The sequence below is a fragment of the Erythrolamprus reginae genome, chromosome 2 (assembly GCF_031021105.1).
Source record: "Erythrolamprus reginae isolate rEryReg1 chromosome 2, rEryReg1.hap1, whole genome shotgun sequence".
NCBI lineage: Eukaryota > Metazoa > Chordata > Lepidosauria > Squamata > Dipsadidae > Erythrolamprus > Erythrolamprus reginae.
The window spans coordinates 313,837,848-313,860,656 of NC_091951.1; the positions used below are offsets into that span (position 1 = coordinate 313,837,848).

General features: G+C 37.1%; 1 protein-coding gene across 5 annotated transcripts in view; it reads left to right on the forward strand.

Annotated features, from left to right (window-relative positions):
* The window catches only part of ARHGEF28 (Rho guanine nucleotide exchange factor 28), a 193,591-nt gene that overhangs the window by 18,983 nt on the left and 151,799 nt on the right, over positions 1–22,809 (forward strand). For all 5 annotated transcript variants that reach the window (XM_070743150.1, XM_070743151.1, XM_070743154.1 and 2 more), the window contains exon 2: positions 1,747–1,790. In XM_070743150.1, the coding sequence (XP_070599251.1) occupies positions 1,747–1,790 (44 nt within the window). The remainder of the gene's footprint in view (positions 1–1,746; positions 1,791–22,809) is intronic.

Sequence of the window (22,809 nt, forward strand, 5' to 3'; positions counted from 1 at the left end):
GCCCATTTTTTGGACTGAAAAACTCGGCTTATACTCGAGTATATACGGTACTTACTTACTTACTTACTTACTTATTTATTGGATTTGTATGCGGCCCCTCTCTGTAGACTCGGGGCAGCTAACAACAATAATAAAAACAGCATGTAACAATCCAATACTAAAATAACTAAAAAAAATCCTTATTATAAAAACCAAGCATACATACAGACATACCATGCGTAAATTGTAAAGGCCTAGGGGGAAAGAATATCTCAGTTCCTCCATGCCTGACGGCAGAGGTGGGTTTTATAGACCTTCAAAGATAATAAATGTGAAGATTGGTTGTAAAGTTACTTTTTCATCACTGTTGTAACTGTGAATAGTTGCTAAATGAGGCAATTGCTAAACAAAGAATTACCAATAATAAATTTTCTGTTGCATAAACTGTCTTGAATCACAGTTGCTATGTCAGCGAGGAGCCGAAGATGGGGTTTCCCATCTTCGGCTCCTCGCTGCTACTGCGCTGCCGAGCAGATCAGCTGCTGGGCGGCTGAAGGAACCTTCCCTGGGTCTTCAACTCCCAGAGCGGCGGACAAGCGGCGGCTGGACAAGAGGCGGACAAGCGGCGGCTGGACAAGAAAAGCGGCGGCTGGACAAGCGGCGGAAAAGCGGCAGCCGGACAAGAAAAGCGGCAGCCGGACAAGCGGAAAAGCGGCGGACAAGCGGCGGCCGGACAAGCGGCGGAAAAGCGGCGGGCGGACAAATCGATTATTGCGAGGGGTCTTGGAACGGAACCCTCGCGATAATCGGGGGATCACTGTATTATATTGAGGGGTGGGCTACTGCCCAGATTGGGGGGGGGGCAAATGGAGCTCCACCCCAGAGTACCCAATTTGCACTGAGAGATATTGAAAGAAAATGCTGGGTGTCTTGCATAAGCCACGCTCACAGTATGTTAATAAAATTTTTGGTAGTCTTTCCTTGATTATATTATATTGTTAATGAGTTGGCTGAACTATTGAAGATTTGAAAATGAGCGGATGATGTGTTTACATTTAAGGAAGTTTGAACACAATGTTAATTATTTTGTAAGAATTCTCAATAAACTATTTTCTAATGAAAGCAATATTTTTAAGGAGCATGGGAGGAGAGGTAGAGTAGCCTATGGAATCCAAACAGCTTTGCTTTGGTTTTCTTTGGATATTAGCATTTCTGATGTCACATTTGTGTCAGTTATTATTTTGCTCTCAGAGGATTTAGCTTGTCTACAGTATAGATGGCATTATGGAAATACACCCTCAGTTTTTTTTTTAATGATGGCAAATACGGCTACAAAGTTTGAATTCTCTAGGTCATTCTTATTTTTTTTCACTAATTAGGAATTATTGTCTTGTTTCTCTTACATAAACTGTGGGTTATATAATGTTTCATTTATTTAATTGGCAAGCATTATTTAGTGAGTCTCCAGGTGGGGAGTTAATTGAACTTATCGACACCTGGCACTTGACCTTACATAGTGCAAAATCAGTTAACTTTAAGTAGTTTTTGTAAAAAAAAAAATGTTGTAAACTTTCCAAACTTTGTACCTGTTGTGTTTTCTTTCTTGAAAAAAGTGACTGCTTTTACAAATGTATGGGACAGAGAATTGCTTGTGGAACTCTTCAGATACCATGGTGATGTCTTAGTATCTTTGACTATCCACACAGTATAGTATCAATGCTTTGCAATTAAGTGTGTGATAATTATCTTGGTTTGCTCTGTTTGCAGATGCTGCAATGATGGAATTGAGCTGCACTGAAGCACCTCTTTATGTAAGTTCCACAACTTTAGACTTATGCCCTTTGCTTTTGTTTTGAACAGAGGCTTATTGAAAGAAAGCATGAATGAAGCAAAATATTGTGTCTTGCTTGACAGAATCTGCAAGCAATTGAATGCTGCTGTCTCGTTCTAACTGGGCCATGCCTTTTATGTGCACTATTGTTTCTATTGTTCTTAAAGTAATTTTCCCATTGCAGTATCCAGATATTTGTACTTAAAGGTAATGTAGCCTTTTGTTTGTATTTAAAGATAAATTAAACCATTTTAAACTTAAAACATATTAGGGCAGAAGTTTAAACCAGGAGATATAGACATCATTACAAATAGATACCCATCATCATCACCACCACTACCACCACCACCACCACCACCATTATTATTATTATTATTATTATTATTATTATTATTATTATTATTATTATTATTTAGATTTATATGCCACTCCTCTCCGAAGACTCAGGGTGCCTCACAGCATATAATATAAAACAGTAATACAAAGGCAAATCTAATAATTAAAAACTACATAAGCTAAAAACCCGATATATTAAAAATCAATCAAACAAATTCAAATCACAGTTATACATCACATTTATTGGCCAGGGGGCCCAAGATCTAATTATTTATTTATTTTATTTATTTAATCATTTGTCCAATACACAAATACATAGGAAGAAAAATAGACATGTAGTAATATATATATAAGGGTAAAGTAAACTTAGAGGAGAGGATATATGAAATAAAGAGAATATATATGATAAGTGAGAGAAGGAAAGACAATTGGACAGGGGACGAAAGGCACATCAGTGCACTTATATACGCCCCTTATCCCAAGCCTGACGACATAAGTGAGTCTTAAGAGTCCTGCGAAAGATTTTATTTTATTTTAATAGCTGCACTCAAACGGAGAACTTCAAGCCACTATTTCGTAGTGAAAGGCTACTGCTGGATAGTCCAGATGTAATTGGTACCATTAGAGCAGAATTATTACCCCTCCCCTTACTTCTCCCAGCACAATGAACAGGAGACACTCAATGCAATTGGACTAATTTATAGCGTGGTGAATTAAGTAAAGTAGCATGCATTACAGGAGGCTCCATATAACCATTAAGTTCAGAATTTAAAAGAATGAGCTATGCATGTAATGGATGAGAGAAGAGCACTCTTTGGTGTTTAAGTGATGGTAGATTCTGGAATTAGGAGTATCTTTAAGACATGTACATTTATTTGAGAGGCTGCCTTGGCAATTTTTAAAACAATATTTCATACCATAGTGAAAATATGGTTTAGAAAGGTATGTTTCTCCGGAAATGTAATTTGATATTTGGTGCATGATTTTTTTTCCTTGCTGTATCTGCCTGTTTTCTATTTTTGTAATTGATGTTGAATTAGCTAATTTTAACAGCTCTGATCTTTAAAGGTCTATGTCCATGATGCCGAACCTTGAGCCATCACTGCTCTGTGTATACTTGAAGGGCAAGATGAAATTTTTATATAAATAAATTTCTACCTATAGTTCAAATAGGGAAATGTAGGCATAAGTAACATATCCTTCAGAAACTACCTGCAGCAGGTCCCAATTGTCCATGATGGCTTAGATTGCAAAAGTAATAGCCTCAAAACATCTAGATGGCATTAGACTGGTAGCAGAAATATGGAATGAACAGAGGGGACCTCTCCACTAGGTAGAGTGAAATGTGGAAACTTGTAAAATAATGGAATTAATATCTATTGGTAGATGATTGGGGAATTATTTTTCTTAATATAGAGAGTGTCATATTGTTGACACTATAATTATTTTTAAAAATATGTAGCTTGACTATACTGCCATCACTTAGATTGTTGACTATGTTTTTAAATAGGTAACATTTCTGTTCAAAGTCATATGAACCAGAAAATAAATCCTGGGATAAGATGGGCAGCCAATAAATCTTACAAATAAATAGTGTCCAGTAAAAATGTTTTAGAACAACATATTCTAACGATGAGTATCCTTTGAAAATCTTGGATCACAAAATCCATCATTCCTAGTAAGCACAACCAGTGGATGATACTAACTATTGAAGGAATTCTGCTGGGGAAGACTATAACAATATAATCACTTGACAAATAAATGTGGGCAACCTGACCTTGTATAACCAGGCATACAGATGGAAATCAGTACAATTGTGTTCTATTGATGAAACAACAGTAGCTTATGCCAGAAATGCCCCAGTAATTGCCTTCTAATGCAGTATATATAAACCTCTTGGGATTCCTTCCATTAGAGAAACTCCTGCCTTATTAGTATATCTTCATGGGAAACACAGTCAAGTTGATATTTAAATCAGACGTATAAAGTAGTTCTTTTGTCTGTTTTCCTTGAATAGATTACTGACTTGCTGTGTTTGGTTGAAATCTTATACCGTACGTTCGGAGTTTGAAGTTTTCAATGAATCACAATATTTGTGAAAGAAGAAGATGGTGAAAACAATCTACTTGAGTTTCAATCTTTTTTACAGTGGGGCATAGAACTCACCAAAGCATTAAAAAATGATATACGTGCGACTTCTGTTTTATTTGGGAGAATATAGAGGGAGAGAAAGGTAGTAAGGGTGATGATTTAATATGTCAGTATGGCACCCAGCAGAAATGGAACAAAATACCATTTAAGTTTTTACTTGCTCAAAGTGTGAATTAGTGAAAATCTCAACTTAAAAGCTAGCAAGAGAGTCATTGAAAGATGAACATATGAAATTCAAATTGTAGATTGTTGAGATGCCAGGAATGTGACATGCATATAGGTTTAAAAATCAAGAGGACTTTAACAGATGTGTTATTTGTTTGGAGGAAATTACTGTATATGATGTCTTTAATATACTAGTTACATTGTAGTATTAGTAAATTGTTTGGGGATGAAAACTAGGGGTGTGAGGTGGGACAGTAACACATCTGTTGGAAATAAATTCACTTGCTTTTTAATGTACAGACTATGATCTTGTTGCAATTAAATTCAAATATTGTATATTGTCATTGTTTCTGTAAACAAACCAGGACAAATATTATTTAAATAAATTCCTGTTGACGTCGGTTCTTACTAATAACTTTTGTGATATTAACTTAGGCAATGCATGGAATTTAAATCACACAAATATTCTCAAATTTAAGATTTGGAAGTAGAAGAGAATTGTGTCATAATTTGGGATTTTAACTGTTGCTTTTCAGTTTTTAAAAATTTAACATTTATAGTATAAAAGTTAGGTCTTTAACAGGAAATAATGCAGTGATCTTTTTCAGTACAGTATTTTGTTTTACTGTACTATAGTAATACTAAACTATGGTATACTATACTATACCAAACAATTTAGTGCAAGAAAATAATTTGAGATGAATCAATCTATTTACAGCATAACGTTAAAAAGCTGTATATCTTAAGATATCTTTACTGTGTTTGATGTTTTAAAATATGATAGCAGGTTAAATTCTCACATTTATTTGGCAGCAGCAGCAATGGTGGCATATGCTGAGAATGTGAATGACCTTTAAAAGCCATTTTAACTTGGACGATCTCGTCAAGGCTTATGCCTTGTTGAAATGAATGTAAACTTTCATAAGTTCAGAGAAAACCTTGATGTTGCACTGCTGGCATAGCAAAGAGTATCTAGCTAATGGGAAATGTGTGAACCAATTAAAAAATACTCTTTTGTCAAATGTCAACACACTTCTAGACTAAATGACAAAACTTCATATTTAACTACTGCATGCTATGTACAATCGCTTTATGTTCCTTCTATAAATTGAAAAGTTCTTTTGATCTTTTTGTACTCTGCAGGTAATCTTTTTTTTCCCAATCTTTCCTCTCTTGGCTTTTGTTGACTCAAGGCTAAGCAAAATAAAATAGAATCAGTTACTAAATGGATGCCTTTAATTCATTTAGTCCCAGGAAGCACATCTTGATTTGTAAACTTTGGAAATTACAATATAACCTTATGCCGCACCCAGATTGGAGAAGGCTAAAATATTGTTATTGTTTAGTTATAATGATCAAATTTTACCAAGATCTTTCTTGTAATTCCTCTGTTCTGGTTCAAGCAGAATATATTTTATTAATGGCCCTACATAGCAATAAATTTAAATAATTAATATGCTAATGGCTAAGTGTAAAAATACAAACAGTATTTATAGTTTCTAAAGATTTATATTCAGAGATTAATCTTTTATAGCATGTAGCCGTATGCATATGTTTTTCTAATCAAATTATTTTAAGAATGTTCTTTTATAGATTCAGGAGAAATAAAAGTATGTTCAGATTAAAGATGTGGAGTTGCATAATTTTTTCTTTTTTCTTTTATCTTGCAACTTCTTTTACCTTCCCCCCCTGATCTTTACCTTTTTTTCTTGATCTTTATTTTCATTTGTAATTTATATTACAATAAACTTGGATAAAAGAAGAGTAAATTGTTACCATATGTTCAAGATCATTCCATGGTTGTCTTGGCTCTTCTGCTTTATCTTGATTTTAAAATTCTACATAATCAGGTTATGGTCTGTTTTGTAGTCATCTGCTTATGTCTATTTTATTATAATTGAATTCATCTACCTTTTTGTAGCAATATAAAGTGAATGTCATTTCTATGTGTTCTATTTGATGATGTCCATGTATAAAGGCATTGTTTTGATTATTTGAAAACTGTTATCAGGAAAAAATAACTGGATTGGCAGAAAAGGATTAAGTTCTCTTGTTTTGTTTTGATTTCCAAATGATGTTGTCCAACAACATTTTTCTGTACTATTTACAAGTTTGACATTCCAAACTTTGCCAACAGGTTTTGTTTAATTCAAATTGAAGTTGACCCATAAAATTGATCACACTCTTTTTCTTTTGCATTGGGAATTGGAGCATTGAAGAGTTGCTTGTGAAGTATACTTGATATTACAGTAATCCTCAACCATACATTTGGTGACCGTTCAAAGTTATAACGGCATTGAAAAAAGTGACTTGACATTTGCAGCATTCCTGTGGTCACATGATCAAATTTCGGAAACTTGGCAACTGGTTCATATTTATGATGATTGCAGTGTTCCAGGGTCATGTAAATCACCTTTTGGGAACTTCTGAGAAGCAAAGTCAATGGGGAAGCTAGATTTACTTAATAGCCATGTTACTAATTTAACAACTGCAGTGATTCAATTAACAACTGTGGCAAGAATTATTAATTAATTTATTAGATTTGTATGCCGCCCCTCTCCGAAGACTATAACATAAAATTCACTTAACAAATGTCCTGCTTAGCAATGTAAATTTGGGTCTCAATTGTGGTTGTAATTTGAGGATTATCTGTGTTGGGTCACTGAGTGCATAGTAGCCAGGTGCTAATTGGTTATTTGCTTCCCGAGTGAAGAAAACTTTTGTTGTTGTTGTTGATTTCAATTTGCTGATATCTAAGATGTTAAAGAATAAAAAATAGCGCAAAAAAGAAGGAAAAACATTAGAAAAATAGAAAAGTAAAACAAAAAATATAGCAAAGGAAAAAGAGAAGAATATATAAAGAGTGACTTCCCTGTTCATCACGACTATAAACATTTTTAGTAACTTGTCACCTTCTCTTAAAATACTACAGATTACTCTTCTTCCCATATTTCATCTCATTTTTATGAACAAAATTTTTAAAGCCTTGTCATTCAGTCTTGGTCAGTAAAAACACATTGAGATTACTAGAAATAACAACATTTATTTTAATCTTAATGAAATAACCCAACTTTGCACTACTTCTTTTTACTTTTAACAATATGGTCTTTAATTCCTTCAAATACTGTGTTAGAACTTGATTTTTTTTCATTTTGTTTTGTCTCCTCACAAAACCCTTCAAAAGTTGAAGAAACTTCTTTTACATGCCAGTTATCCAGGTCAATCTTTTGTTATTTATTATTCCTTTTAATTATTCCTTTTAATTATTTAATTATTACAGTTTCATTTGTATATTCAATGTAGTACCTTTGTTCTTGTACAGTAGCCTGTTATTTTTACATCCACTTGGTTGCAAACCAGTCTCAGTCTTATTGTTCAGTAGAAGTTGCTCTTCTTTTCAATTCAGTCAATTTATAATGGCCAACATTTTCAAAATTAACATTTGGTTCTATTGTTTATACATATCCTTCAGTACTCCAATATTAAGGTATTCACCTGCTTTCTAAAACATCTTGTCTCCCGAAATGAGGTCAGTCCCAAACTTCTTGACCTTTCGTAAGGGCTAAACATTTGGCTCTTTCTATAATCTTGGGGCATCACAGTGGAGGTGGCTGATTCAGTAACAACAGATCCCAACTCCCTCTTATTCTGGCCCACCGTCCCTATTTTAATTGGATTTTAGTAGTTGGCATTAACTTATTTGTATATGTTGTGTGTGAAGTTATTCTGTGGTAAGATGGGCAGCAAACAAATCAACAAACTGAAGGGACATAATAATAGTAGAGTAGGTAGAATTACTGGGGCGTAAAAATAATTTGCTATTTCATTTCTGTAAGAATTGCTTTGCTCCTGTAAGAATTAGAATTGCATCTGCAATTTGCTTCTACCAGTGATCTAATTGCTATTATCTTGTATTTTTTTTACAATTGCATGCCTGTTGGATATCTCAAAAAGCGAGGTATGACATAGTTTCGAGTTATATGGGGAAAATACCTATGTTGCTAAGCACTCAGACCCCCTGTTCCCATAGCCAATGCAGGTCTACAAGGAAGACATGGGCCAAGGGGCTAGAATTGGGTCCTATGTTAAAGGTATATATACACACCATACCTTCCCCAAATTGTGGCCTTTCACTGCGTGCTCTTTGTCTGTACAAAGTTCCAGTTCTTCTTTGTGCAAATAAAAGCTGATATTTTTCCAAGCCTCTCTTTGGCATTCTGGTGACTCAGGTACATTTTGGGAACTTACAAACAAATAATTTTCCAAAAGTGATTAAGAAATAAGGCTCAGTGAACCTTATGTCCATATAGGCTACATTAGGAGCTTGGTTGAAATCTCTTGTCTCCATGCGACCCGACTCAAAAGTCAACCCCAAAAGCAGGGGTAGGCTACTGCCCGGACAGGGGGAAACGCAGTGGGGTAGTGAAAATGGAGCTCCACCCCAGAGCACCCAATTTGCATTGAAAGATGTTGAAAGAAAATGTAGGGCGTCCTGCATAAGCCATGCCCACAGTGTGGTAGTAAAATGTTTGGTAGCCCTTCACTGCACAAAAGCCTCAGTTCCTACAGTCTACTGACAAGAAGCAGACGCCTAGCATAAAAGTGGGCAAAATCGTAATGTCTCCTTTTTCTGGAGAGACTTTGCCAGACAGACTTCACTGTCTGGCTGCCAATCCCAACCATAATGCTCCTTCTGGTTCATTATAAATTTAAATCCCAGCAACCGATTAGGTCCCACAGAGTTGGGACCCTTCTCCGGGTCCCATCGACTAAACAATGTCGTTTGGCAAGACCCAGGGGAAGAGCCTTCTCTGTGGCGGCCCCGACCCTCTGGAACCAGCTCCCTTCGGAAATTAGAACTGCCCCCACCCTCCTTGCCTTTCGTAAACTTCTTAAAACCCACCTCTGCCGTCAGGCATGGGGGGACTGAGACATTTCCCCCGGGCCTATACAGTTTATACATGGTATGTTTGTGTGTATACAGTATTTGCTTTTAATAATGGGGTTTTTAGTGTTTTTTTAATTATTAGATTTGTTTTTACATTGTCTTTATTATTGCTGTGAGCTGCCCCGAGTCTACAGAGAGGCACGGCATACAAATCTAGTAAGTAAGTAAGTAAGTACGGTAAGTAAGTAAGTAAGTAAGTAAGTAAGTAAGTAAGTAAGTAAGTAAGTAAGTAAGTAAGTAAGTAAATAAATCTGAAGTCAAGTAAGACAATTTTTGAATAGAAGGTAAAATGGTTTCAGAATTGAGATTTATAGCCCTGGCTGTAAAGCCTGCTGCAAAGGTAGTCTGCTATAAAACACGAGGCAGGCTTCCCATCAGCAATCCCAGCTCATTAACCCTCTCAAGAAACCAGACAGGAAACAGGATTAGACGAACTAATTCTACTTTATTGTAAAGCCAAATGAACGAAATCTTGCAAGTCTAAATATATAAACTTCCTGCTGCCCTTTTAACTGCTTGATAGATTAGGGCAGATCTTTTCTAAGTTTCTTCTCTGACACTTTAAGCCACTGGGAGCTCTCGTCTCTCTTGTCTTATTGTTTCCTAAGCAGCATCTCTTCTCCTCTTTCGCCAAGGTCAGTCACACTAGTTGCATGAGCGGTACTAAGAGTAAGCCATCCACAAGAATTGAGGAGTAGATGCATAGGAGTGTGTAAACAATTAATAAATACATCTGCTGTTTTCTAAAAATTTAGAAGTATTTCCTAAAGTCTCCCTGTAGAAGTTCCATATTGCAGTGCATAAAAGGATAGAATATTTAAGAATGGGTATTTAATTTCACCCTGAACTGTATTGATCAATCCTGTATTTAGCTTCAGTGTGCTTATATTAAGCTTTGAGGCCTCAACAGTGATTGTTGAATGTTATATGTATATGTATGAATATTATGTTCAACAGTGTCTTTGGCTTGTTCAAAAATTCTAGATAATACGTTTGGTCATAGCATAGTTTCTGTCTTAACATTTAATGAGGCATTGCTTTTAATCCTAGACTTGGAATAACCTTGTGACAATTGGATTTTTTAGATGTATTGCTATGTTTTTTGACATGCTGTGAGCCGTCCCGAATCCTTGGAGAGGGAAATCAAATCAAATCAAATCAAATCAAATCAAATCAAATCAAATCAATAAAAATTATCTGTAGCAATGATTTTTTCAAATATGAAAATATCAATAGGTTTTATGATAAATATCCCTTTGAGGACCTTTGAAACTATTCTGCCTGGTGATCCAGTTTAATTATAATTTAATTAGAATAGAAGTGTGAAGTTCCTGCCTTGCAGGCAGCATGCTACGAGTTCAAATACCAGTAAGGGTATGTCTCTCTGATGAGACCATAACAAGCTCGAAATAGATCTAGAACAGGCTCCCTTCCTTTTCATTTATCAGCAAAAATATGCAACTACGTAAATTATAGTTTGTTGACCATAAAACAATTTATCTGCCTTGGTATGGTCCCTGCTTGGGGCCAAGAGGCAAAAGGAAAGCAAAGTTGCTTCCTACCATATTTAGGGATACTTGGGTGATTTTAACAGAAAATTAACCATATGGCTCTTCCCTGGTAAAAACTGATCCGGAGGTGAGCCTGTAGCACAGAGGTTAATATCCTGCCTTGCATGCAGCATGTTAAAGGTTCAAATCCCAGTAAGGGATTTGGGGTACCCTTTCATGTAGATTCAGTTCCATTAAGGACTATACATTGAATGTAACCAGTTACGAATCCATCTGGTGTTGATGCTGTCTAACCCACATTTTTCTATATTATCAAGTATAGGTAGTGCTTGACATACAATCACAATTGAGCCCAATTGTTCAGTTCTTAAGTGAGACATTTGTTAAATCAGTTTTATTTTTTATTTATTTATTTATTTATTCATTCATTCATTCATTCATTCATTCATTCATTTATTTATTTAGATTTGTATGGCACCCCTCTCCGCAGACTCGGGGCGGCTCACAACAAGACACAACAAATCGTAACAAATCCAAATAAATTTAAATATTTAAAAAGTTTAAAAAGAATCCCAATATACTAACACACACACACACACAAACATACCATGCATAAATAAAGTTTTACCCCATTTTATGACCTTTCTTGCCACAGTTGTTAAGTGAATCACTTCAGTTGTTAAATTAGTAACGAAGTTGTTAAGTCAATTTGGTCTCCCTATTAACTTTGCTTGTCCGAAGGGGACAAACACTGATCACATGACCCTGGGTCACGGCAACCATCATCAGAATATAAGGTGCACTTTTCCCCCTAACAGAGGAAATGTTGGTGTGTCTTATACACTGAATACAGCCATTTTTGGCCTTCCAGCAAGGCCAAATTCTTGTGAAAAATGCTCCTGTTTTTCACAAAAATGGGATGGGCAGAGGGTTTGGGAGGCCTGCAAAGTCCTCCTGGGGGCTGGAGAGGGAAAAAATACAATGTGTGGGGGTTTGGGTGATGGAAAATATGTCAATTTTTTCAAAAACAGGCCCATTTTTTTTGCAAAAATGGGGCACACGTGAGGTTTGGGAGGCTTTCAAATTGCTCCCGGGGGCTGGGGAGGGCAAAAATGTGACATGGGGTAATTTGGGAGGCAGAAAATGGGTCCATTTTGTGTGTAAAAGAGGCCATTTTTTTGCAAAAATGGGGCAAGCAGAGGGTTTGGGAGGTTCCTAAATATGCCCATGTCACACCAACACTCCGCAGTCTGCATTGGTTGCCGATCAGTTTCCGGTCACAATTCAAAGTGTTGGTTATGACCTATAAAGCCCTTCATGGCACTGGACCAGAATATCTCCGGGACCACCTTCTGCCGCACGAATCCCAGCGACCAGTTAGGTTCCACAGAGTTGGCCTTCTCCGGGTCCCGTCAACTAAACAATGTCGTTTGGCGGGACCCAGGGGAAGAGCCTTCTCTCTGGCGACCCTTTGGAACCAACTCCCCCCAGATATCAGAGTTGCCCCCACCCTCCTAGCCTTTCGTAAGCTCCTTAAAACCCACCTCTGTCGTCAGGCATGGGGGAATTGACATGTTCCCTCCCCCTAGGCTTATAAAATTTATGCATGGTACGCTAGTATGTATGATTGGTTTTAATTTGTGGTGTTTTTTAAATTAACTTAAATATTAGATTTGTTTTACATTGTATTGTTATTGCTGTGAGCCGCCCCGAGTCTGCGGAGAGGGGCGGCATACAAATCTGATTAAACTTAAACTTAAACTGTAGGGCGGGGTGGGTTCCCACTTACCTTGCTACTGGTTCACTCCTTCCCACACCACATAGGCATGCCTTGTGGGTGCGTGCACACACATGCACAGTAAAGAAAAATCCAGAAAGAAAGCAAAACATAGCTGAAAACAGATGGTGACTGTATGCACAGTGCCAGAACTTGGCTACTGTGCGTACTCAAAAGGAAAAAGAATTCGACAAAATCCAAAGATTAAAAAAAAGATGGCAGTGCCCACGGATCGGCATTGCCCGATCCATTTAGATGATGTCATTGTGATGTCACCAGTGGGTTGCTACCAGTTCGAGCAAAGCAGTCTGGATCGGGAGGAATTACCTCTGCTGCAGACTGATCCCAGGGATTGGGGAGGGCAAAAACTTTTTTGGGTGGGGTTACCTCTTCAGAATCTTGGTGTGTCTTATATCCATTGTGTCTAATAGTCCAAAAAATACTATAAGTGGCCAAGCATCTGAATTTTGATCACATGACCCATGGGGATGCTGCAGAGGTCATCACTGTGAAAAATGGTCATAAGTCACTTTTTCCAGTGACATTCTAACTTTGAACAGTCACTAACGAACTGTTGCAAGTTAAGAAATACCTGTAGTAGGTTATGGTCTACTTTATCAAATGCCTTACTGTCATCCAAGTAAATTATATCCACAGCATTCCCCTGGTCTACTAATTTTGTCACTTTGTCAAAAAAATGCAGTAAGATTTGTCTGGCATGTTCTGTTTTTGACAAACCTATGTTGGCTTTTGGTTAATATCAGCCAATGTGTTCACATAAGATTTAGTTAGCTTTTACTGCAAAGTATGAATTTATCCTTCTCTTGAAATGATTTTACCCATAACATCTGGGACAAATTTTGGAAATGGTCTTGGTTTTTCTGGTTTTACTCAGAAAATTCTTGCAAGTTTCTCCAAAGTGTATAGTACTTGAAATAGATGTTTACTTTCAGTCCTTTTCTAGATCAGGTTACTGGTGCCTAGAGAGAGACGCAAGAATACTTTTTAAACAATGGCCTTTTAAAGTAAGCACGCAAGGCATGGAGTTTTTATGGAAAATAATGGTTACAGTTTTCCTTTTGTTGCAAAACACTAGTTCAGATATAACCAGAGAAGTCAGAGAATGAAAAAGTTACGGAGAAATAAATAATATCCATGAGGATCAGTGTAAGCAAATCCTTGCAGACGGAACCTTTAGTCAGACTTGGTTCTCTGCCATTCATATGGCAGCTATTGAAGGAGCAGTCTGGAAATCTCTCAGCTTTGGGTTGCTGGCTACTGAACAGCCTAACAGTAGTTGCAATTTGGCCTGCACTGGCTGCCGATCAGTTTCCGGTCACAATTCAAAGTGTTGGTAATGACCTTTAAAGCCCTTCACGGCATTGGACCAGAATACCGCCAGAACCGCCTTCTACCGCACGAATCCCAGTGGCCGATAAGGTCCCACAGAGTTGGCCTTCTCCGGGTCCCGTCGACCAAACAATGTCATTTGGCAGGCCCCAGGGGAAGAGCCTTCTCTGTGGCGGCCCCGGCCCTCTGGAATCAACTCCCCCCTGGAGATTAGAACGGCCCCCACCCTCCTTGTCTTTCACAAGCTACTCAAGATCCATCTATATCGCCAGGCATGGGGGAATTAAGACATCTCCCCCAGGCTTTCTTATATTTTATGTTTGGTATGTATGTGTTGTATGGTTTTTAAATTGTTGGGTTTTTTTATTTAATTTTATTATTAGATTTGTTCCATTGTTATACTGTTTTTTATTACTGTTGTGAGCCGCCCCGAGTCTTCGGAGAGGGGCGGCATACAAATCTAATAAATTGAATTGAAATTGAATTGAATCTTGTCCTATTTGGATCCATGTGCATAGTTTGTATTTTCTAAACATATCAAAGTGGGAAGATGTGGATAATTGTGCAAGCCAAATATAGGCATTGGAGTACAGCCTTGTAGCTTGTAATTATTGATAATTGCAGGATGATAAAACTGAAAGTCTGGCTGAGAAAGGATAATATGACTACTACAATCACTTTTTTAATACTATAATTGAAAATACTGTATGCAGAAATGTAGGTATAGTATTCTTTAATTTGACATTAGGTAAAAAAAAATTCCAAAGCTATGTGAAAAGAAGTCATAAGTGTACAGGTAGATAGAATGTAATATGAAATATTTTAATTGGGTATAGAACTATTATTCCGGATAATCAGAATTTTTAATGGATAGTCAATAATTGCAATTTTGCAACTTAAAATACAAAGATTGGTCTTGGATCTTTTTATGTTTTTTCAATATTCTTCTATAGTGAACAGAACTGTAGGCGTGCCAAACAGATGGAAAAGAGAGGCTAGACAAAGAAAAGGATCAAAGAGCAGGTGCAAATCCCAGTGTCTGCTGAATCGCCCAGTTAATTAGGCAATGTGAAGTTATATTTTCAATTTGCAGGCTGCATTAGCGAACAAGCTAGGTAAGCAACATTGCCAAGCACAGAGGCAGTAAGTAAAATTCACTGGAGAAGAGCCTAATGCTGGGAAAGATGGAGGGCAAAAGAAGAAAGGGACAACAGAGAATGAGGTGGCTGGATGGAGTCACTGAAGCAGTAGGGATGAGCTTAAATGGACTCTGGAGGATGTAGAGGACAGGAGGGCCTGCAAGAACATTGTCCATGGGATCACGATGGGTTGGACACAACTTCACAACTAAGAACTAAATTGTAAGGCAGTTTAGAAACTTTTACATTTTAAAATGCGGCAAAATCAGGAATAAAAATGGCAGTCATGTAGAAATGGAGTTTTTTTTAATTAAGTCAGAAGTTTTTATGAAACAAAATAGTTTCTGTCCCCGCCCCCAATAGATTTTTAAATGATCTCTGCCCCAGTTTTAAATACAACTTGTGTTTAACAGATGGATTATTTACACAGAATGTCTCCTCTTTGGGATATTGTGTTCAGTATATCCTCTTTGGGATATACTGTGTTCAGTTGTGGAGACCTCACCTACAAAAAGATATTGACAAAATTGAACGGGTCCAAAGACGGGCTACAAGAATGGTGGAAGCATAAAACGTATCAGGAAAGACTTAATGAACTCAATCTGTATAGTCTGGAGGACAGAAGGAAAAGGGGGGACATGATCAAAACATTTAAATATGCTAAAGGGTTAAATAAGGTTCAGGAGGGAAGTGTTTTTAATAGGAAAGTGAACACAAGAACAAGGGGACACAATCTGAAGTTAGTTGGGGGAAAGATCAAAAGCAACATGAGAAAATATTATTTTACTGAAAGAGTAGTAGATCCTTGGAACAAACTTCCAGCAGACGTGGTTGGTAAATCCACAGTAACTGAATTTAAACATGCCTGGGATAAACATATATCCATTGTAAGATAAAATACAGAAAATAGTATAAGGGCAGGCTAGATGGACCCTGAGGACTTTTTCTGCAGTTAGTCTTCTATGTTTCTATGTTTCTATACTGGAAATAATTCTCTGTTCTTGGGATTCTAGCTCATGTTTATACCTGTGTTTCATTTTTATGGAATAGTAGTACCTGTATGCACGCCTAAGCCTCAAAAGCTTTTCACCGAACTATAAGCATAGGTATGAAGAATTCAAAGAGATGTGGAAGAAAGTAGATCCAGATGTAAGGGTGTGTCAGATTTACACAGATTGAATTAATTTTCACCTCCCGGCCAGGAACAGAAAAACAAGCAATTGTAATTACCAAGATCTTGATTATTATTTGGAAGTAAGAAACCCACATATTTGAGTGCACTGCTATAATGTCTGTAATATGAAACCAATTAAGCCAAAATAATTTTTGTCTCTTGATTTCTAATATGGCTAACCTTCATTTTATTGCAAAATTTTGAAGTGTTGTGAATTTTACTCGTTTTGCAAGAGACCTTTGCATTGGCATCCTTCAGTCTATGGTATCATGCTCTGGACTCCCTAGAGCACGAAGCCTGGGTAGGTTAGCATCGAGGATAAACTGTTACCCAAGCAGCAAATCCCCCCTCTCCGCGTCTCTGAAATAACCCAATGGAATGGCAAGAGCCAATATGATTGGTTCCAGCTACGTCATAGGAGTTATCAGAATGTGGCCGTACACAGTCGTGAACTGCTTCTGGGACTCTGGCTCCAGATTTTGCCTTAAGGTTTACTCCTGAAGCCTTTTCCAATGATGGATATAGCCACAAGGCAGTGGAGGTTTGCAGTCAGAGTTTCCCTTCTCCTAGTGGTTGACCAGGGCGTCTTTTGTGTGTTGCTGTCCTCACTGTGGGTGTGGCTTATTTTATGGGTGTGGCTTGATGGTCATGTGACTGAGTAGGAGTGGCTTGCCAGCCATGTGACCAGGGGGGACTGGCTTGAATGATCATCATTCAAATGAACTGTTAAGTTTGCAACTTACAACCTCACCAGTGTCGCTCGCTGGGGTCACAATTTGTTTCGCGTTTCCTGCGCTTTACTTCCTGGGTTGCCCCCCGCCTCAGGCTGGGTAGCTAGGCGAACGGTTGCAGATCAGCTGTTGAGAAAAGATGGAGCGGAAAAAGGCACCCTGCAACTCCTGCTGCTGCTGGTCTCCCTGCCACTTTCCGAGAAGGACAGGAGGGGGGATTTAAAAATATCGGAAAGCTAAGGGAGAGTCACAGGGTTATTTTATTTATTTATTTATTAATTAATTAATTAATTAATTAATTAATTAATTAATTAATTAATTAATTAATTTATTTATTTATTTATTTATTTATTTATTTATTTATTTATTTATTTATTTATTTATTTATTAATTAATTAATTAATTAATTAATTAATTAATTAATTAATTAATTAATTAGATTTGTATGCCGCCCCTTTCCGTAGACTCGGGGCGGCTCACAACACAATAAAAACAGTTTATAACAAATCTAATAATTTACAATATAAAATATTAAAAAAACCCATTATTAAACAAACATACACACAAGCATACCATACATAAATTGTATAAATTATTGCCGCACAATGCCTTTTCATCTCAGCTGCAGGGGGAGTGAGGGGGAAAAAGACCGCAGCCCAGACTACTTTGCCGCAGCTTGGCTCGACTCTCCTTTTCCCCCCTGCTGCTGCTGCTGCTGTGTGCTCCTCGCTTTTTTCCTCTTTCCTCCTTCCTGGCCTTAGGAGGTGGCCGCGGGAGGCTGGAGGGGAGCCGGGCAGGAGAGAAGGAAGTTCATCCGAGGCCAGGAAGGAGGAAAAAGGAAAAAAATGAGGCGTGCGCAGCAGCAGCAGGAGGGGAAAAAAAGAGAGCTGAGCTGAGCCTGGTAACCCAGGAAGTGACTGCCACCGGTCAGCTGGAGCTGAGCATGCAGCTTCATTTCCACCAGTGGAACTGTGTTCCACCCCGTCCTGCCTGCTGCCCACCCATGATCACAGGTATAGGGCTTCCTGCTTGAGCAGGGGGTTGGACTAGAAGACCTCCAAGGTCACTTCCAGTTCTATTCTGATTGATTGGATTCAGCTGCTATTTATTGGGTAATTATCAATTAACTCACCCATTGTCTCTTGATTATTTGTACTGGCTATCTTTTACATTCTTTCCTTCCCACAATTTCTTACGAGGAAGGGAGGAGAAAAAGGTACAAGAATTTTAACTGTGATTTCACTATAAATAAGGGTTACATCAGAAACAGCAGTTCTCACAATGGCTTCAAACCTTTTGTACAGTAAACATACTTATCTGATTTTTTGGATCCTTGGAAATCTAGTTTTGAAATGTTTGTCTCTATAGTTGTGAAAGGAGTTTCCATTGTGTGGCAAAATGCTGAAATTCCTACTATTCAGCCCACTGTTCATTTAACCTGAACTTTAATATTAATTTAAATATTAATATATTAAGAGATGTAAGACTTGCTCCAGATCATAACTGATATTGTACATGTGCATTATGTTTCTTTCTCATTTACACTGTACCTTTAGATGGTAAAAATGGATACCATGGGAAGCTTTTTGGACAACATGTTGCCTAGCATTATATTAAAATAGTGGGGGCTGACTTTTATTAGTAGACTTTGCGATTCTTTCCATTTTCAGCTATTAGAATAATGTCTCCAGAATAGTGTAAGCAGTTGGTGTTTTAAAATTACACTAATCTTCCACTCTAGTTTTCCTTAATACATTGTATATTCAGCATATAAGTTGAATAAATAAGGGAAGAGAATGCTCTTTTTGTTCTGTTCACTCTGACTTAGTATCAACTGGAGTGCTAATTTAATTTTATCTTCTAAGTAATAGAGGTTTTTATCATTAGGAAATATTTCCTATCTATCTTCTATGTTGACATCTCTATGGCACAGTGTATTGCTCCCATCTTTCTTTGATCTCCTTTAAATTGGTTCAGGAAGACACAAAGTTGGAGAAGTCACTTTTATATGGAAGGAATAACAACAACAACAACAATTTGTATGCCGCTCCGAGTATTCGGAGAGGGCCAGCATACAAATCTAATAAATTATTATTATTATTATTATTATTATTATTATTATTATTATTATTATTATTATGTCAGTACAACACAGCAAACGAGATCATTATACTGGATTTCGTATTTCATCACCAGTCGGGCACTTCCCAAGCACCTAGGACTGCGTGATGTAACGGCGAATTATGTGTGCCGATCCCAGTAAAGCGGCCTTTTGCAATTGACAGATGGAGATTTTGTCAATTCCAATGGTTTTCAAATGTCCGCTGAGATCCTTTGGTACTGCGCCCAGCGTGCCAAGTACCACTGGGACCACTTTCACGGGCTTATGCCAGAGTCGTTGCAGCTCGATTTTTAGATCTTCGTATGTCACTAATTTCTCTAGCTGCTTCTCCTCAATTCTGCTGTCTCCTGGGATTGCGATGTCGATGATCCATACTTTCTTTTTCTCCACGATCACAATGTCTGGTGTGTTATGCTTCAGAATTCAGTCAGTCTGAAGTCTGAAGTCCTACAGTAGTTTTGCTTGCTCATTTTCGACCACTTTTTCGGGCTTATGATCCCACCAGTTCTTTGCCACTGGTAAATGGTAGTTCCGGCACAAGTTCCAGTGGAACTGATTATTATTATTATTATTATTATTATTATTATTATTATTATTATTATTATTATTATTATTATCTGTATAGTTGAAGAGGAAAAAAGGACATTGTAAGAATATCTAAAAGACAGGGAAGAAAATGCACCGAATCTAATATATTAGGAAGGCTTATTGAGAGACAAACCTGGCCTGGAGGAAAGACCAAATTAAAATCTGAAAAGAGTTATGACAAGTTGAACTATTACATGGCAGTACTGTACATAGAAAATAGTAGGCAGAGCAGGCAACAACAAGACCTGGCAATGAGCAGGAAAGCTGAAGAAGGAGACGCAGGGGATAATTTTGTCTGAACAAGACTTAAGAACAAATGCATTCAAAGTCAGAATTGAGGAAACAGCAGCAGACAGCAAATGTTGTCCCTGCAAAGAAGCTGAGGAAACAGTAGACCACCATATTATTTACTGCAGGAATATTATTCAAGTTGGTTACAAGCAATGGCAAGATATAGCAATAGTGGTGCTTTGGAACATTTGTAAGAAATATCATTTGCTTCCAAAGAAGAACGATGAGATCATAAAAAGTAGAAAATAATAGAAATTGAAGACGTTAACATGCTCCAGGACTTTAGATTTCAAACAGACAGACACCTGCTGCATAATACACCAGACTAAACATTGTTGATAAAGACAAAAAAAAGTCTGGGTAGTGGACATTGCAACACCTGGAGACAGCATAATAGAAGAGAAAGAACTGGAAAAGAAAACAAAGTACAAAGATCTTCAAATAGAAATGGAATGACTGCATCAAAAGAAAGCAAAGGCAGTACCAATAGTAATAGGTGCGCTGGTGCAATCTCAAAGCACCACTTAAATACCATTGGCCTTGACAAAAATCACCATCAGTCAATTGCAAAAGGCAGCTTTACTTGGAACAGTTTAGATCCTGTGACAATACCTTTAACACAGGAGTCCCCAAACTTTTTACACAGGGGGCCAGTTCACTGTCCCTCAGACTGTTGGAGGGCCGGACTATAAAAAAAAACCTATGAACAAATCCCTATGCACACTGCACATACCTTATTTTAAAGTAAAAAACAAAATGGGAATGTACTATTTAGAGGGAGGGAAGAATTCTGAAATTCATATATGTTCATGTTTTGTTTTTAATTTTCTTTTGTTAACATCTGATTGTAGATTTTCTTGGCTTATAGAAAAATGTATAAAGAAAGAAGGAAGCACTTTGACATAATGGTTAATAAGTTAGAAATATAATTGGTGTACTTTTTGAAGGAACATTAAGGAGGGAATTTAATTAAAAGAAAATGAATGTAACTGGATAACAAAATTAGAAAAAAAAACTTTTGCAACTTTTTTGATGGTTGATATTACTAACAAAATACCACATTTTATTCATAGAAAATTAGATGGAACACTGTGTTGTGTCACTCACCCGTGGGCCGGATAAATGGCCTCAATGGGCCGCATGCGGCCCACGGGCCGTAGTTTGGGGACCGCTGCTTTAACACAATGGAACATCAGCATCAGAATCCTTCCAGATTCTTTGGAAGGATTCAGCAGGTTGATAAAAATGCATCTGACTGATTGTTGTTGTTGTTTTTAGTCTTGCTATCTTAATAATGGAAACTTACTGTATATTTGGGTTTATATTTGATTTTATTTAGTAAATATATTAAGTTTAGCAAGAGTCTGTACCCCAGAAATGTTCTAAGTGATTTCCATTAATTGTTCAATTTTCACTTATCTTTTATAGTAGTATAGTCTCTAGCAGTGTTCCCTCTATTTTGTTTTTGGGGTGGGCGGAAAAGTATAGTGTCTGAGCGGCAGTCCCTTTGGGACTGGGCGGCACAGAAATAATAAATAAATAAATAAATAAACAAACAAACAAACAAACAAACAAACAAACAAACAAACAAACAAATAAAAGCCCCACCCTGTTTTGCCTCAGACAATTTCAAAATAAAATACTGTACTGTTTGTCTATAACAGTGAGCTCATAATAGGGCAACTCTATCAATATCAAAATGCAACTTAAATAGTTGAGCTAGTTTCAAACTAGATTTTGATTTTCTTTCTCTCTTCCTTACTCCCATTCTTTTTCTTTCTCTTTTCCTTCCTCTCTTTTTTCTATCTGTTTCTCTCTCTTCCTCTCTTCCTCTCTCTCTCCTTCCCTCTCACTCTTTCCCTCTCGGCTTATGGGCAGGTTTGGAAAACTCTGAGTTGATGATGATTTTTAAGTGAGCGATTGCTCACTGCTCAGCTTAGAGGGAACTATGGTCTCTAGTTTTAATTTTCTTTTGTAAAGAATGATCTTCTGGTTCTGTTCAGTTCATTTAGCTTTCATTTCCCTATCAAAGTCGATGGAATATGTGAACACTTTAAACAGGCATGTTGTTATACTTCACCAAAAACACTTCAGACATTTAATTTTTTTTTTTGCCAAGTTGTGATTCTCCTCTCTTAAATTTCCAGTTATACACTTGATTTGATATATATTTCTAGATGTGTAATGTATAAACTGGACACATGCATGCTGTGTCCAGTTTATACATGCTGACTGCTAAAAAAATTATCATTCTGGATGTTTTAAAGAACCCTGCATAGAAATTACTATCCTGAATTTTATCTGGAATAGTTAGAATTTCAACTTGGCTAAAATGGGTGATATTGCAATTTTTTTTTTTGGAAATCACATTTCTCTAAATGAACTTTGGTTTCATTTGATGAAATTATATTGTCAGCTATATGTCTGTTTTACTAGTAATATAATCTATTTTCAAAGAAAAGCGGGGCCAGAATATACTAAGGCACAATATATGAAAGATTTAATCTGCTGGTGATGTATAACTCCTGTTCATAATGTTTGTCAGTCATCATTTCCTACGTTTCGTCTGATTCATTATCAGTTAATTCTTTTGTATCCTGTTCGCTCATCACACCCAGATAACAAATAAGCAAGACCAACTTTGCATCAAAAGTAAAGCTAGACCTGGGTGTTGCCTGTAGAGTGATGGAGCTTTATGCTTTGATGCCAAGGGTTG